The sequence below is a fragment of the Drosophila teissieri genome, chromosome X, assembly GCF_016746235.2.
Source record: "Drosophila teissieri strain GT53w chromosome X, Prin_Dtei_1.1, whole genome shotgun sequence".
NCBI lineage: Eukaryota > Metazoa > Arthropoda > Insecta > Diptera > Drosophilidae > Drosophila > Drosophila teissieri.
Window position 1 is genome coordinate 9942362 of NC_053034.1, and position 18752 is coordinate 9961113.

Below are 18752 nucleotides of genomic sequence, written 5' to 3' on the forward strand. Positions count from 1 at the left end.
GGGCATGTGGCATGAGGTCTTCACTTTTTTGTACTGTTTTGTACTTTATTTGATATTTGTTGGTAACTGTGGCAACTCTGGCGGCGACGGCACTTAACTTTGCAATATTTAACGGCGGAGTACGCCCGAGTGATTCGCCCAAAAGGAGAGTGTGTGGCAACATAATGGGATGCCCCAGTGGAAATGCTTGTAAATCTGCTTTGAAAAGTGTACAATTTGCAAACCAGAGTAGTCGAAAATCATAAATCAGATTAGGGCTAAGGCCCATTTTAATTGCAGGCCACTGGGCGATGGGAATTCACTCATCAAGGTGCTCAGAAGTATGTCTTTTCATACAAATTCATGTTTTTTGTACCAAGTTTCTGCATATAATTATTTATTTATATACTTTTTATTTATATATTTTTTTGCTGTAGAAGCGTAGAAAAAGAGGTGTTCTCTGGAATGAATTCCTGCGTCTTTCAGTAATTCCCCAAAAAAAGAAAAAAAAATACGGTTGGGATGTGCTATAAATCCTTGCACCCTTGTCAATTACGTGGGAGACTCGAATGTTTTACTTTACGCTCCGCATTCCGTCAGCAAATTACAAAATTCGACATAAAAACGCCGGGGATTTAGCCAAAAAAAAAAATACAAGAAGAAGCCTGAAATTGCAGCTAATGGCCATAACACGGACCATAATCCCCTTATTAGGACGCTGACTTTGTTAATTTTTCGTCGTTCCCAAAACGGCGGCATTTGCATTAAATTTAAAGAATTCGCTGGGCTTTATTAGTGCAGAAAAGGTTTCTTAATTTGTTATACTCGTAGCTAGCTTTGCTTTCTTTTTGAAAGGTTGGTGTGTGTGTTTTCCTAAATGATGCGTTATGTATTCATATTTTAATGACCAACTTTCTCCCGCTCCTCAGCGAGTTGAGTGCTGGCCAAGCTTGGAGCTAAAACGTCAGCTAATAGGCTCGAAATTAGCGATGCAATTCAATTAGCTGCCGGCGAAGTGTGTCGCCCAGGGCTTCAAAGCACCCCAGCTACCCATTTTGTGGAGCCCATGCTCCCCCTTTCTAAGATGTGACACAGATGCCTTTCATCTGCGTCCCAAAACTGCGACGACTGGCTGTCAATTAGGCGGGCAACTGGCAACTTTCAACTGGCAACCTTGCCACGGTTTCAAGCCTTTTAAAATTGCCCGCCCGCAAATCGACAGCGCCACCCAGTTCCCAGTCAAATGAACTCATTAAACTTAATGAATAACGAGGGCGGCGGATGACGGGCGGCGGCATAACGCTCATGAAACAAAAAGCTAAAAAAAATGTAAAAAAAAACATGAACAACGAAGGAAGGCTCGGCGGCATTTGATGGGCTTAAACGCGACGTGGCTTGACTTGTCCCGGCGCAAATCTAATCAACCTGCGCCTCCTGCACCGCAAGAAACAAGAGGTTGGTCAGCGCGAGTTAAGCCTATTCAATTATGATTGAAATAAATACTGTGTAGGCAAAAGTATTCCGAGAATTTGGCCTAAGCAAATGATTAATTTACCGCCAGCGATTTGAAGTTAAGCGAAACATTCTCATTAGCAGTTGAGCAGATTTACTTTCTAATTTTAGCTAGTCCGCAAAGAAGCTCGAAAGGTTAATTGTAATTGCAACTATATTAAGCGAAAGCGAAGTTCTTCAAATTGATCAACTAAGTGTGTACAACATGTCGTATACTTAATATTAATAATGTGAACATTTAGTTGTAGTTCCTTTACTCGGTAGACTTAAGTCTCTTCTTATTTATGCCTTCAAAACTCTATGCATATTTAAACTCAGTTCAAAATACTATTTTAATATTCTACTTAAAAGCTATAACTTACTGGCAGCATTGTAATAATTTATGAAAGCATTGCTTAAAATTCCTGATAAGCCTTTAAAGCGTCTTAAATCTATTAAATGTGAAATCTATTAAATGTGAAATTTTAACTGTTGCGAATGCTGAGTTGGCCAATCGTGCGTATACTTGATATTTTCATTTACTTTTCGTGCTATTGGTTTGTCGTTAAGTTTGTAACCATTAGCTTGAATTTGTGATAAGGTACGTTTGTGCTCACTACGATTCGGGTTTTGGAAAGTAAAATGAAATAGTTGCATGAACTGCTCAAGTGAATCCCGTTCGTCTGGTTAACCGGGCGTATACGTGATATAACAATTTTGTTTTCCGTGTGTCCGCCATCTGTTACTGTGGCTGCCATAGCTGTTGCTGTTGCCATTGCTGTTGCCATTGCCGTTGCGAAACCCGTGCGAAGCCTTTTGTCAAACGTTTAGAGCTTCCCTCCGTGACCGCCAAGTCCCATTCCCGAATCCTGAATGGCTGAGCAGGTGTAAGATTGGACCACAACTTGCTGGGGGTTGGTGGGTAGTGGTGGTGGGGGTGGGGGTGCGGGATTGTTGGTAGTGGTTGTGGGGCTTTTGGGGGCCAAGGAAGCCAGAAAAGTTGGCCGCACGCGCCGTCTGCCTACTGAACTTCATCAATAGTCGGGGCACGCATGCTGCGGGGTTAAGGGCAACAAGGGGCACAAAGGACCCCCCAAAAGGGTTGTTCAATTATGCAGAGTTGCCGTCAGCTATTCTCCAAAAGTGTTGTGCCATCATCCATCCGACCAGCCAGCTAGCCAACCAGCCAAACACAACTAGACATCCAGAGGATAACTACGCAAATCCAGGGGTTTTGAAGCAGCGTGAATTTAATACAGATTCTGGCACTTTTTTAATCTCGAAAATTGTTGAAGGCTTTGGCATTAAATTGCAGCAGCCACAATGGGCTTTCACCTGGCGGAAAAACACCTTTTATCCTGCGGCCCCAAAATGCAAATGCAAATGCAAGCGCGAACTGCTCTCGGCGAAATCTTTTGTGCGGCACTGTGTGTGCCGCCGTCTATGCAAAAAGTATTTGCCCCAACGCGTAAACAATGTCTGATGCTGCTCCCATTTTATTCACTCTCTCTAGTGTTTTTTTCAGCTTTTTTCTCATTTTTTGTGTGTTTTTTGTGTGTTTTTTTGTGTATTTTCTGTGTTTTTCTTTGTTTTTTTGTATTTTTTTGTTATGCATTGCCCAACGAAGAGGTTCAAGGATTGAGCCAACAGCAACGGGCAAAACCAAGTCAAGGCGAGGTCAAGAGTCACTGGCAGCTCCAGATCCAGATCCAGCTGTGGCTGCGCTTTGGTGCGGTGTAGCCCGGTGTTGCCATCAAAGTCGGCATGGCATGACCACAAAGTCCGTACCTCAACCTAATCTCAAGCCCCAATTCCCAATTCCCATTTCACGTGCAAACCGCAGTGCAAGTTTAGCTCCCTCGACGGGAACTTGCCGCCTGCCCTGCAGCGATTATGGCCACATCATTGAAACAGACCGCAAAAATCGATACATTCGGGGCTCAATTAGCAATCAACAGGGGGCCCAAATGCAGAAACCCTTTGATGGAATGGCTTAAGCACTGCGAACTGGCGCAATTTCATTTAAGCATATTTGCGCTAATTTGCAATTAGTAAATTCCCACTTTAAACCTTCCCATTTCCCACTTGCCATTTCCCTTTTGCGATTTCCTGTTATTGAATTCCATGGAAAAAGGCAGAAGAAACCGAGAGAGCAGAAAGCAGCAAGCAGTTGACAACAAGAAAAAATCTTGTCCCTAGTTCCATCAAAATTAATCATACGCACCGTTGAACATTTTGACAGACAACAAAAGTCGCAAGTTGCAAAAGGAAGGCCGCCTCGATTTGATTACGGTTCGAGTGCAAATATAGATTTTTTCTTTTTAGCATATATACAGATATATATACATGTAGCTGGTTGAACACTGACGGTCATAAGAATAGCACTGTCTGGCCATAATTAGGACTTTTGGCTGACAGCTAGCATTTGTACTTCTTCTGTGACCGCAACTGTAGCTGGAATACCACACTTCGTTTGGCTTCACATAATTGTTTGGGCCGAGACGCCACAGGCCATTGACCAAAATCAATGCGCCCCATTCGCCGATTTCCCGACTTCCCCCTAACCCCCCTGACCACTTCGATTCCCTGTCTGTTTTCCCGGAATTTGTGTTCTCAAAATGCTCCGTCTAACATTCAAGTCGCTTTGAAATTTTGTTGCTATTGACAATTGCCGGTGGCGAAACGGGGAAGTCGCTGCAGACGAGGGAGACGGTGGAGACGGGGGGGCGGCGTTGCAAATTGCAGCTACGAACCGCAAGTCAATGACCCAAGGCGAATGCAGGCCCCAAGGGGGCGTGGCAGTCTGTGGGTGGCCAGCCTGTCGACACACACACACACACAAAAACACTCGGTAAAAAAACCTCTGGCACAGAGCTCAGCCAATGCTCTTTGACTGCACACTCAAGTAGAAACTTGTCAATTTCTTCCGACCCGCAGCGCTAAAGCGGCGAACCCCATAAAACCCCCTCCCTGCCATTTAAAATCCACTCCCCCCCTGCCAGTCCATGTGGCCAGCGATCCATGAGCCTCGCCCTGGTCCTCGCCCTAGTCCACGTCCACGTCCACGTGCCTCTTCCACGTCCTCGTCCTCCAGCGACTTGCGCTTTTATAGTTGCCTTGTCTTGTTCAAGCGACGGCAGCAAGTAGCAAAATCAAATAAAAGAAACGACGCCCTGGAATCATCGCCAAGATAAGGACGAAGTGTGAATTCCCTAGCAGTGGCGTATGCCCAGCCCATCCAGCCGGATTGCCAAACTATTTGGCGTTTCTATTTATGCGTCTTAGTTTGATTTCTAGTTCTACTTGCTAATAGTAAGCCTCACTAAGGAACTCTATATGCTGCCTAAAAGTTGTCCATGTTTTATAGTTTTCCTTTGCTTAACGATCTTTAATCTCCATTCTATCCGCATCCTTATACTCGTATACCCACGACTGCGGATTTCATTAACAGCGCATCCTTCTTGGGCTCCATCGTGGCTCCCTCGTAGCTCCATCGTAGCTCCATGGTGGCTCCTTCGTTGAAATGCCGCAGTGGGAGGCGAAAAAATCGATGTTCGAAGCGCTTGAGAAGTTGCAAGTTGAGTCGGCGAACTGGCGAACTGGCGAACTGGCGAGGCTGATTAGCCAAAGGCTTGCGAAATCAATTTCCGTTTACAGTTTGTCCCCGAAGAGCGACGTCCTGCAGGAGCAGCAGCAAATGGGAATGGGAATGGAGATGGGAATGGGAATGGGAATGGAGATGGAAATGTAGATGGGAAGGGAGATGTAGATGTAGATGTAGTTGGAGCTGGAGAGGGGGAGCATGGCCTCCTGACTGGAAGCAATTATTGTGAGTGCCATAAGTAGACGATGCGCCATGAGCGAATCATTGGATCATCAACCCGTCGCCCCCGTCAGTCATGCAAAGAAGTATGCAATTATTTGCACGTCGGTCGAAACTGTTGCGCTGTTCCCGATGACAAATCCCACCCAGCTCCATTGCCATCTCCATTGCCATTGCCATTTGTACTGTGCCCTGTGTAAATTGGCTTGATTGATGCTATTAAAATAATTAGGTTTGCCTGAAAGTATCCGATCTGCTTCGATTTCCAATTGCTTGCGCGCAGTGCACAAATGAAATAATTGCGCAATTATTGGCTGAATCTATGTGGCGTCTCTGTTTGGCCATTAGAAATGCCATTAATATGGAATCGGCACCACAAACTGCAGGCCGACGAGCACATGGTGGTGGCTGATGAAGTGGCAACACGCAGTGCCCGGCCGACCAATTGACCCCACAATCGATTCGGCTCGAGGTTGGGGAGATACACCAAAGTACACCAAAGGACGAGCCTGGCAAAGAAGTCCTGGCACAGCGCACATTGTGTCATGCATAGCAGATATGTGCTATACTCGTATGATATATGTACTCCAATACACATTTTCCTTTTTTTTTATAGCCATAAGCCAGAGGATGGCAATAGCAATAGCAAAAGTAGAAGCAGAAGCAGAAGCAGCTGGAGCATTGGGCCGAATTTGCAATGCAGTCACTAAAATAATACGGCAGTGGAGCGGCGAATTTCGCAGAATATAAGTTGACTTTCGCCAGTTGCCATAGATATGCAATATTTTCGATTGACTGATCACTCGCATTTCATAGGTGCTGTGTATACTGTGTGTGTGTGTATACTGTGTGTACAGCAGGGCATGATATCCTAGGGTATTCAGTATGTGCTGGAGGAAGGTAGGCGGTAGCTGTGTGTTTGGGTTGGTTAAAGTGAGCGAAAACAATAAACATAAAATTCACAAATATACACACGCACCCAGTGTTTGTTGCTCATGTGTGTGCGTGTGAGTGTGCTGGTGTGTGTTGGTGTTGGTGTTTACAAAGTAGCAGCAACTGGCTTATCAATTTCCATGCACCCCAATTCCATTCCACGGCATTGTTGCCTTACCTTTTTGTGTGTTTATTTGCCTGCTGGCAGCCATAATCAGTCAATGCCGCATCGCACCAGTTGGCCAAAAGGGCTCCTCCAACTGGTGGCTTCTCTCCGGGATGCGAATGGCAATGGAGATGCGAATGGAAATGGAGTTGGGAATGGGGACTGTAAAAAGCCAGATAAAAGTTTTCAAGAGTTGGGAGCTCGGATGTCGCTGCTCCACTGCTAATTTATGGACGCACCCGGCCTAAGACGCATTACAAGGCATTTCGCTGAGGAGGTGGCAGGACATTACTGGTTATGCACTGAAAAAAATCAGGTCTTTTATTATATTGTTGAGTAGCAGACACACTTTAAGCGCAGGATCTTAGTTCTTTTTCATTTCAACAGTTTATCTTCACTCCAGAAAAGCAACATATGTATTTGGTTCGTTTATATTTCAGTGTATGCGATTCCGCACTACAAATTTTGTAATGCATAGTCATAGCTCACTTAAGCTTAATCCTTTGCAATTGCTTAAGATATACAACTCGCTGCTTTTTCGCGCAGTGTACCACGCTAATGCCGCATATATCCGCCATTCAATTCGCTGCCACTCGCTGCTCGTTCTACATGACAAATTTTTATGGCCAAATAATTTGGCTTTCTCTCTCGTTGATTTTATGGCCCAGTGGGCGTGATGGGCGTGCTGGGCGCCCTGGGGGCGTTGGGGCGTGGCCGGCTATCAAAATCATTTGTTTGCTAATTAAATACACTTGCACGTTGCGTGCTGATGAGCGATTAACTCGCTCCTCACTTGATGTGTAGCATACTTTGCAGGTGGTGCGAGTGCAAAGCAGTCGGTGTACAAAATTAATTGAGTTTCAAATGACGGACGAGCGACAATGGCGAATTTCCCATTTCCCGTTTCCCGTTTCCATTTCCCGTCCGGAAGCATTATTTAAAATGCATGAAACGGTTGACGAAAATAAACTGAGTGCTAAGTAGAACTGGGAACTGGAAACTGGGAGCTACACTGTGCGGGAAATTAGAGAAATTAGAAAGGCATAATTTGTTAAATTATTTAATAGATTTGTATTTGTTTCATGTTCGCTGCTCATCCAAAATTACCAACCATGTCTGTGATATGCGAAGCGTTTTGGTTTGTCATCAAAGGCTGTGACCTGGCTTTACTTTGACAGAGATAATAAATTAGCACAGCAGAGGGGTGCTTGAAAAGTTCATTGTTCCAATGGGGGAAGAAGTTAGAAGTTAGTGTACCTCAAATCGCATTAGTTTTATATTCAAAAAAGGTGCTAGGAATGCTTTAAGACAGGTGAATAGAGGTAGCTCCTTACAAAGTGTACAATCTGCCCTCGCAATCATTTGATTCGCACTTACGGCGCTCACTAATTGGATGGCAGGCCATTCCGGAGCTATTACATGGTCGGGCCAAGGCCAGGAAAATATACGAATATATCAGATATAATTCATATGTAAATGCAGCGTGACAAAAACACGCACACCGATACAGATACAAATCAGAGAACTGCAAGGGTGGCATTTTTTGGCACCCTAATCACACTCAACAAATTTGGGTGTCTGATTGACACTCGAGTGTCTGTGGTAACATAACTCACCTCAAGCTCTTTCCACGTCACAGCTGACAGCTGGTTGTAGCTCCTGGAAAATAGCTAGCTCAGGCACTTCCTCCAGTGGGTCGCAATCACATTATTGATATCCTCTGCTGCCACATATCACATATCACTGCACCACTCACTCACAATTTGTTTTGTTAAAAAAATATATCGGAAAAGTGGTTTGCTTATGTAGAACTTTTGAGAAGCGCAGAGGAGGGCACCTATATTTTGGTATTATTTAGTATTAAGTATTTAGTATTATTTAGTATTTAGTATTAAGTATTTAGTATTATTTTGTATTTAGTATTTAGTTCTTAGTAGTATTTAGTATTTACTATTTAGTATTATTTAGTATTTAGTAATATTAATTATTTCCTTTTAATGTAACGCAATACTTGCAGCTATCTTACTTATAATTTTATAATTTCACTTTGAATGCCAGCTAGAACAATAGAAATAGAATTGTGTTAATTAAGTATAAATATTATTTAATAATATATATTATGTATAAGAAAATAGAGTGTGTGTTTATTCTCTGTTTATTATTCTCTGATACAGATACTAATACATATGCAGATACAAATACATATGCAGACACAAATACATATGCAGATACAGATACAAATACATATGCAGATACATATGCGGATACACCGAGATGGCGAAAAGGAGAGCTATGATTTTGAATGGATTGCACTTTAATTAAATCGAATTTGAGAAAGCAGGCAGGTATTCCACATGCTAGATCGATTTTCCTCAGTTGTTGCTTCACGGCTGGTGACTCCAGTTTCCTGCCTTCCGGTGGTCAAATGGGGAGGACCATTGCTCTCCAAGCATATTTTGTGTGTAACAATGGAGCGACGCACTTGAGCATTTCGCCTGGCATTTAATTTAGCGTTGCTTAATTAGGAAAGTTTCGGCAAGACGACGACGCCGCCCTTCGGTGTTGAACAGGCGATAAATAGGGCGCGTTGAGGGTGGAAAGTGGGCGGAGAGTGGGTGGTTGCAGGTGGTTGGCAGAGTGTCGGGACAAGGGCGCCGACCTTGAGACACACGCGGCAAGTAAAGTTGTTGCCTGTCGCTGACTTGCTTGTCACTTGTTAAACGGCGCAGGGGCGCGGGGGAAATCCGTATTAATTACTCGGACGATTAACTAGCACTAAGTTAGTTGCTATAAATAACTGTGTTATTCGCCACAGTGAATAAACAAGTGTCTTGTGCACATTGTTTTGCATATTCCTTCTGAATTCTGATGCCATTTAAAGTGCGAAACGACAGATTTCTTCAGTTTTTCTATGCCAAATAAAAACAGCCAGATATCGCTATATTTTATTGAAAACATTTCGGCGAAGAAGGTCCACTAAATAATTGCAGAGCTTCAGGCTTATAAATCATCCGGTAGTTGAAGCCCTGGGGACTTTCAAGATTAAGAAGGATAAATTAGTGAATGTGATAATACAAAACCCACGCAGTTTTTGCAGAACTTTTCCCGCGTTGCCGGCAACTCCGTCGCCTAATGACCAAGTAAATCGTGGTGCTGAACCAACCGGAAATGTGATTGATGCAGTGCATCTCCAGTTGCCTCCCTGGTCCCCGGGGGAATTCGCGCCCTGGCAAACTTTTGCTCCTATTGACGCCTCTAATGCGCTGGCTAAGTGGGGGTGGGGTGGTTGGCTGATTTGAAACCAAAAGTTTCCCTGCTTAACCCCTTAACCCGTAACCCTTAACCCTTGACGACAATGCAACCACCGCCAGAATGACGAATCCAAATCCGAATTGGATTCCCGAGAAGCTCAGGGCTGTGAAGCTGTTTGCCACAAGCCGCAACGCGTTGTCTATCAACATTTTAGGCTAATTGACGCACTGCTTATAACCATGTTACCAAAAGGGGCGGTTTGGGCGGCTGGGCGGCGAAGGGCGTGGCATGGCGTGGGCGTATTCGCGTTCGTGGGCGGTGGTTGCCACATCAAATGTGCCCAGCGATCTGCGAGCAGTCGACGAGCAAAATGAAATTATAACTTGCCGCATGCGGCACAACTCGACTAATTGACAAATGGATAATGCTATGTAGTCCCAGGACGGGCTACACTGGCAGAAAGCAGGATGCTTGGCTGCTAATTGAAATCCCACACGGCCTGCACACAGGGCCAAGTATCCAGGACAGAATTCCGAATAGATAAACAAGTCATTCGAATGCAACACACTGCTGCAATGCAGCTATGCAGCCCACCAAGCAATTGGCGTACCCAAAGGAGACCTACTACAACTACATACATATATACATAAGCCCCTTACTCCGCGCCAGATTCTCCAAGGAGTTGCCCATAATAGACTCCACCAACACACTCCAGCAGACGACACTGGTGTTTGCCCCACCAGTTCCTCCAGTTCCTGGAGCCAGGGGCATAGGGGGATGGGAATGGGTCCCGAACTGGGCCGCACATGTGAGCAGCATGTAGATAAAGTTGTCCAAAGGGCAAGAAACTACTAATGTCTGGGCAGGAGGCGGTGGATGTGGAAGTGGATGTGGATGTGGCAGTGGGCACGGGGTGCATCTGCCAAATGGCATGTTCAAACAAAATTAGGCGCGGCAAGCTCCGTCTGTTGTTCCTGTTGTTCGTGTTGTTGTTGCGCAGTACGGGTCATCAAACCAAGACGAGATTGCAACTGCATTGCGAACAGGGTGTTATTTTTTGTTTGCCAAACACAATTGAAAATCTCATCATGGCTTTACCTGCAATGGCGCTTTAAATCCATTGGACTTGCGACTTAAAAATCAAGTGTTGCATACTCATTCGCACCATTTAAGTTACTATTACTTTCTAGATTTTGTTTAAAGCAAGGTTTATTGTATTCATGTTGCTACCTTTGGCTATCTTCAAGTAACATAGCAATCCAATATATTTGCTGCCTCATCTTAGCAGCCAATGAGCAGCAGCTTAAAGCCTGAAATGGCCACATCTCTTGGTATCAAAAGCAATTTTAATGCGTGGCTCCCTTTCGGTATTCCAATTTAAATGCGGTTTTTAAGTATTTCCTCGGAAATTACATTGTGAGTGCAAAAGGTAAACAAGCGCGAAGCGCCACAGGCTGATCTTACAGTGGCTCCTCGACGAATGCTACCAAAATACACGGCCATAAGCTGCGCAATCAACGATTCATTAAAGGCAATTGAATTCGGGCGTTTTCATGTTGGGGCTCCCGTGCTGCAGGCACCCTGTTTTTGTTCGTTTATTCGCCAGTAACGAAAATATTTTTCAGCCAAGTGAAGAAAAATTAGCAACAATAAATTGAACGGAAGTTGAGCTTGCTGCTCAAATTGAAAGTGGGCGCGCGAGGCGGGGTGGAGGGGAGAGGGGGAGGGGCGGAAATGGCCAAGGGGATTCCCCGGAACAGGAACTGGTAAGCTTCGGAAGCGTGGGAAAGCTGGCAACGCTGGCAGCCCTGGGCACCCGGGGGGCGGCTCAGTCTGGAGTGGGCGTGGCATGTTTGTCTGTGGCTGCCACTGCGGCCATACGGTCAACACACACGCAACCCAATACGAGTGTGTGTGCGTGTGTGTGTGTGGCTACGTGCCACTTGCTGTTTTTGTGTATGTCCTCTGCCAGCTTTGCCTTGGCTCCTGACGACTGCCTGCTGTCTAGATTGAAATTCCAGACCTGGGCCAAGAAGGGGGCGTGGCACGACGCCCACAGTGCACAGGGCGAAAAAAGTTACAATGGAAATTCCTTTACAACGATACATAAATTGGAGCCTTTATCAAACAAATGGGAATCCTGTTTGCAAGCATTTTCCTTGTAATTATGCATAAGGTCATGCCCCTTGCCCATCTGAGTCCTATAAGTTAGCAGCATAAACTTTCACTTTCCTTCACTTTTCTTTGCATTATTAAATGCTGTACATTTTCAAGCTTTTTGAAAAGCATTCACTAAAAATCTGGCATGATTAGTTAGAGCGGCAAAAATCATCATCAAAAATTAGAAACAAAAATTTGAGGGAAAATTTAAATTTATTTTTAAACACAGTTCGATTGGAAATTTAATTACGAAGATATGACTTTCCATATTCGGACCAATATTTCGAATGTTCTGATCAAAATACTGATATTTAAATCGCAAAAACACAGAAAATCAATTTTCGGCCAAAATCCACAATTCATCATCAAAAATTGGAAAAAAATGTGAAAAAAAAATTTATTTTTTTTGGTAAACACAGTTCGATTGGAAATTTAATTACGAATTCAACGAGATATGACTTTCCATATTCGGACCAATATTTCGAATGTTATGATCAAAATACTGATATTTAAATCGCAAAAACACAGAAAATCAATTTTCGGTCAAAATCCACAATTCATCCTCAAAAATTGGAAAAAAATGTGAAAAAAAAATTTATTTTTTTTGGTAAACACAGTTCGATTGGAAATTTAATTACGAATTCAACGAGATATGACTTTCCATATTCGGACCAATATTTCGAATGTTCTGATCAAAATACTGATATTTAAATCGCAAAAACACAGAAAATCAGTTTTCGGCCAAAATCCAAAAATCATCATCAAAAAATGGAAAAAAATTGAAAAAAAAATTATTTTTTTTTGGTAAACACAGTTCGATTGGAAATTTAATTACGAACTCAACGAGGTATGACTTTCCATGTTTGGACCAATATTTATGATGATGAAAATACTGATATTTTGGAATTAATCTAGAAACCAAACGTTTTGCAGAGTGTCTTCAAACTAAGAACATATAAAAGTATACAAAGATAACTGCCACATGCATTTTGGTAGCACAAGCTTTGGTTATCAAGTATGCATTTCCTATGTGTGGCACTGAAAGTAATCCTCTTCGCTCTTCTTGATTTGTCCACCTGTAAGGACGTGTGGTTGCGGGGTATTGTGGGGAACTTGAGCTGCGGCCGCAGGCCGAAGGACGAAATCGGGACAGGCGTTGCATACAGATTTTCAATTTCCATATCGTTTTCCCTGTACGCAGGCAGCAGCAGTCGGTTGCTGTCGCTTTTCCATGGCTTTTCCGCTGCGCCATCCCCCTGGCTGCTCCCTTCGGCAATTTCCGTTGCAAACGCTGAAACAAAGGAAAAGCAAACATGACAACGGAGTGGGAAAACTAAACGTAACTACAACAACTAACAATCGCAAAAAACAAGAAACAAAACAATGAAAGAACAATGAAACGACGAATGAATGAGCGAATGAATGAATTGAGTGACCGAATCGCAAGCGGCGAAAATGTCACTTACCAATTGAAATCGGACAAAGAGTTTAGGTTTTGTTGGTAAAGGGTTTTGATTATACGCATTAATAGCAGCATTACATTTTAAAAGAATATCTCATGTCTGCAGCTTTCTATTTCACTGAAAGATTTTCCATTTGGGTTTCTATATAAGATGTAGAATACATAAATATCCTAAGAATCCACTGATTCAACTATTTCCCTTGACTTTCAATTGCAGGTGGTAAGGATGTCGCCAGCTGAGCAACTTCGCTTGGTCGGAGTATCGGATGCCTACCAGTTGGCGGCGAGCAGCGGAGCAGGAGGAGGAGGAGGCGGCGGCGGAGGAGGGGGAGGATATGGAGGCGGTGGAACCGGCGGAGATGCCGGCGGTGGGGGCGAGAAAATAAAGGAGGTGCCCGACAAATATGTGACGGCACTGTCGCACTTCCTCGACTGGCATTCCAATGGGACGGTTGACATGGAGCGACTCAGTGGTCCCATCCTGAAGTCCAGCATCAAATCGGTCTACTGGCTGTTCCTCATCCAGTACGCAGCCCTCGCCCTGCTGGGCGTGGTGCTCAATGTGATCATCGTGGTGTACATCATGTACCATCGGCTCTACAAGGATGTGACCCATGCGTTCATCATCAATCTGGCCCTCTGTCACTTCGTCCAGTGCGCCCTCGTCCTGCCCGTCTCGCTGATGGTCATGCTCATCCAGAACTGGATATTTGGCCAGTTCTTGTGCTTCTTTCTGCCCATGCTGCAGGTGAGTGTGTAGTTAGTTTTTAGTTTAGATGTATAGCACGTACTACTAAATACGCGATTTATTTCAACTTACCCATATACTATGTGGTTTTTGAAAAGGGCTTACTTTTGCATAAGCCACTTTATTTAGCGCCTTGAATATGGCTTCGTTTTTTTTGGCACTGCCAACTAAGCCAATGGAGCTCCAGCCCCAGCCGGATTCAGTGGTATTCCATTGCAATCAGTGTTAACTACAGCTCAGTGCTATATTTATCCCATTTGGCTGTGGATGCCAAATGGCTGAGGATGGCATCCGGTCGCAGTCGATTGAGCAATGCCTGGATGGTGTCCTTCCATCCTCCGCTGGCTAGGGCTGCTCCACCTCATTATGAAAGCCACCGTGTGATTGACACATGCCCAGGAGGCGGCTGGGAGGAGGAGGAGAAGGAGGAGGATGGGCTTTTGGTGGAGTCAGAAATCAGAAGCAAATAGAATCGTATACTTTCATTCGATTTGATTCGCCTTCGTCTGTCACTTTGTGTGCCGCTTTTGTGTGGCGAAAACAAATGCGACCAGCAGCGAAAAGTAGTCCTGCGTGAGTAGTCCTGGCCAAAAGATCCTGGCTATAAGGATGCCTGGCAATTCGATTAGGCCCGCCGTCCGCCGTGGAGCAGACAAATGATTACATTTACAACCTTGACGCTGCAGCAGGAGATTCTATTACGGGCCAAAACGGCATGGGAATGGTTGTGTGTCGATAAGGAGTGGGAGTGGGAATGGGATTGGGACTCGGATTCGGATTCGGTGGGGGAAGGCGATAGACGGAACGGGATATGATTCGATTTGATTGCTATCACAAAGGGCGACAAATAGCAGGCGCACACACAAACACACATCTACCACTGCACAGTCACGTGTGCGTACATATGTGGGTGAACTCCTGCTCCTGCTCCAGTTCCTGCTCCTGTTTCTGGTCCTGTTTCTGGTCCTCCTCCCGATCCGCCAAATGGAATGATTGATGGGTGGCTGGGATGGAGCAGGATGCACAGCAGACAAGTGGCGTGAAATCGGCTCCTTAAAGACATCGAATATATATTGTTTCCGATTGCCTTAAGTAATGATTAAAGAATAAAACTTACTTATGCATCACATGCATTGCATTGCAACAACTTCATGTTTACCCCAAGTTTTGAATTCGCTTGGCGTTGCCAGACTGCGCTGCAGCTTTAATTAGAGACAACGCAAATAGGGTATTCCAGTAATAGGGTAATAGGGTAAAACAGTACTCAATAGATGACTTTTCATTATTAATTGTAAACTTTACAGCATTACTTTGTAGACTTTAAATCGAATAAAAAATATATCAATAGCTGAAGTAAATACATGTGGATGTGCGTTAGGTTCTTTCTTAGCATACAAATAGCTTAAACTAATCAAGGATTCATGTTTTAAATAATTTAGCTCATTTTAGTTTGGGCTTAGATGAAGATCATAAAAAGTAAAAACTAATTAAGCCTTAAATGTAATAATCCGATAAGCTTACGACTCGAGTTGGCAGGCCATTACGCGTAAATTGACAGCCTGGCAACGCTGCCAATCACAGCACATGCTGGCAGCACGTTTTTCCAAGTTTAAAACGTAAATAGAGAATCGCAGGGCTTACAAAACAGGATTAAGGTGGTAGCATTAGCTGCGAGTGTGTCCCCCCTTTGTTGGGATACTGGCCACCATGCGTTTTTAGACATTTGTGATTTGGGAACCACGTTTTCATTCTGCCACTTCCTGTCAGAGTTGTGCGTAAGCTGCAAGGACTTTTCAGCAATTACTTAGGAGAATATTTTTATTCGCGAATTTTTTCAATTTTAAAGAACAAACTGAAAGCCACCGCAAAAATGGTAAGCAGTGAAGCTGAGAGCCATGGATTTCTCTTATTTTCGTTGATATTTTACAGTCGAAAAATTCGCAGCTCAGTGTGCCAAAGCACATCCATTGCCTGAAAAAGAAACAGCCAACAAACCTTTCAACAAACCTCTCCAAAAACCTTCCACTGCGACAGTTTAGAGATATTCCCAAACTGCAGAACGTGACTATTCTAGAACCGAGCGACTTTTCAACCAAGACGGAGCATTCGAAAAGCCATTTTCCGCTTTTGAAGTATCCGCAGAGTCAGCCGCATAGCAGTCTCTACAAGTACAGTGTGACCCGTGGCAGCAGCGACGACTTCAAGGAGAACAGCCACGGCCGTTCCCTGCTCAAAAATCCGCGCTATCCTCCGCGTGAAGGTGTCCACAAGTGTAGCCCCCCTGGCGAACGCCAGGACTTCAAGGCGAAGAGCCTGAAGAATTGCAGCCAGAGCCAGGAGCCGGCTGCAGGTGGTACACATGCCAGGCAGGCACATGTCGCATATCTGGAGCAGTGGCGTTCCACTTGGAATCGCACCATGGCCCCCACCAAGGAGGTTGTGCTGCCGGAAAACCCCAAGGTCATGGACTTCAGCATGATCCAAGCGAATCTGCCCAAGCCGGTGTCCATCCCCTCGACTTATCAGCCGTCGTTGAATGAGAATGAACATGCCCACGAACAATTCGTCCCTCTTGATCTGTCGTGTGAGACTAGGCGTTCACCAAGGGATCCAATGTCCACCTTTGACTGGCCCAGCACGCATGATGACAAGGAGACAGTGGAACATGCAAACAAGAGCCATGCGCTCAGCTCAGATCATCTGTATGCCATGGTGGAACAAAGTCCGGATAGATACATCTGGGACAGGGACAACTTTGGCGATCTGGTTGCGAGCGAGGTCGAAATAAGAGAGGCGCTTCCGGGCATAGTCCATTCTTCGGCCGAGGAAGAACGTTCGCAGGAAATCGAGGCGATTTTCAGACAGCTGTTGGGCCCCGATATGCCGGCTCATGTGGAAGTCCTGGGCACTGAGAATGAGCAGCTGGAAGCCACTGAGCCTTCTCCAGCATCCACGGACGAGCTGAAAGTTGAAGAAGCCATGTCCCACGACACGGATGCGGCAGCCATCACCTTCGATGAAAAATTCGACGTCCTGGAGCAGTCACAAACACGTCAGCATCCTGCTGAATCCATGGCCTGGCGCATGGATCGAGAAACCATAACCTATGCTGGCATTGCCGGACAGAGAAATCAGGAAGAGTTCACCACCGAAGAGAACTACGATGATCTGGACTTTAATGTGGAGCCGGCAGCTCCTCAGCTTCATAATCAGGAAGCCGCTTACTGTGCAAATACTCCCGAGCATCCGGGTACGGGAATCTTCTCCTACGACGAAAACTTCGACATACCGGAGGAGCTGCAAGCCACCATTCCTCCTCCGGAATTCATGTTCGACCAGCTAGATCAGGCAGCCATGTTGTATATTGATATGGACTCGGACGATGGTCTGGATACCGGGGCATTTGGCAGTATCTTCGACTATCTGGGACTGGAGTCGCCGCAGATGCCAGAGGAGCAGCCAGACACTGAGGAGTCCTATTTGCTGACGTCCATGTCGGAGGATGAGGAATATATTGATGTGATAGCCTTGAATGCGGCACTTCCTGTGCTGGAATGCGATGAGGTGATGGAGGAGGAGGAGGTGGTCGAGGAGGAGGTGGTCGAGGAGGAGGTGGTCGAGGAGGAGGTGATCGAGGAGTTGATCGAGGAGGAGGAGGAGGTGGAGGAGGAGGAGGTGGTGGAGGAGGAGGAGGTGGTGGTGGTCGAGGAAATGGGCGAGGAAGAGGAACACTATGATGATGGTTCCGATTGGACAGAAGAGATGGAGTCCGAGGACGACGAGTCAGACTAAAACAGAATCAGCATCTATGACTTTGATAACAATGGCAATGGTACAGTTTGCGGACGTACAGTGGAGCATTGTTAACAAGTCTACTAGCATTTACCTATTTATACATGTATTTTTTTTCGAAGCACTTGAATAAATGTAAATGTATTTGCCTTGACATACGAAATTTTAAGTATTAATGGAAACATGTATCGTAGTGACTGATGTCTCTGTTGTATCCTTGTTATTCAATTTTTGCAGGACATACCGCTGCACGTGGCCATGATCTCCCACATCCTGATCGCCTGGGACCGGATGCGCTGGCTAAACGATCCGCTGAAGGGCCGCCTGCCGGGATTCGTCTGCTGCTGCGCCACCTGGCTAACCGGAATGGTGATTGCCCTGCCCTACCCCATCTACACCATCTACGTGGAGCTGGGGGTGAGTACGAGTACGAGTACGGGTACGGGTAGCTCCTCCCACGAGCACTTGTTACATTATTAACAAAAAATGGGGGAGCCCGGCACCTGGTTGCCAGGGCTGATCAAAGCGAAGCGCACTAGACCGGAAAAGTGGCCTGGAATCCTCCAAATGCCGCCATCATTTCGTGTGCAACATGACCCGCTAGCCGAGCATCAAGTGACAGATTCCCGGGAATCGAGGCGGGGACTCACCTGGTTGTCTGTGTGCCTGGCTGGTTGGCTAGCTGGTTATGTCTGAGAACTGGGCAGCTTGCCAGGGGCTCTGCTGGCCGAAAAGTGGATACCGATTCCGAGTGGATACCAATTTTGAGTCCGTTAACATCGCCTGTCAACGGGCTTCGTGCCTGCACTTTGTTGCCAACAAATTTGGCCACATCGCCTTCCAGTGCCGCCCAAGTTCAGCCGCAACAGCAACAAGAGACATAAATATTTATGGCCCATAAAGTGTTGGAACTTTCTGATACACTTCCTCCCCACCTTGTCCTGTG

At 45.3% G+C, this 18752-nt stretch overlaps 1 protein-coding gene across 1 annotated transcript in view; it reads left to right on the top strand.

Annotated features, from left to right (window-relative positions):
• Window positions 1–18752, top strand: part of LOC122623681 — a 38199-nt gene that overhangs the window by 4702 nt on the left and 14745 nt on the right. Inside the window, exons 2-3 of the mRNA XM_043802966.1 lie at window positions 13484–14014; window positions 18044–18223. Of these exons, the coding sequence (XP_043658901.1) occupies window positions 13493–14014; window positions 18044–18223 (702 nt within the window). The 5' untranslated portion in view covers window positions 13484–13492. The remainder of the gene's footprint in view (window positions 1–13483; window positions 14015–18043; window positions 18224–18752) is intronic.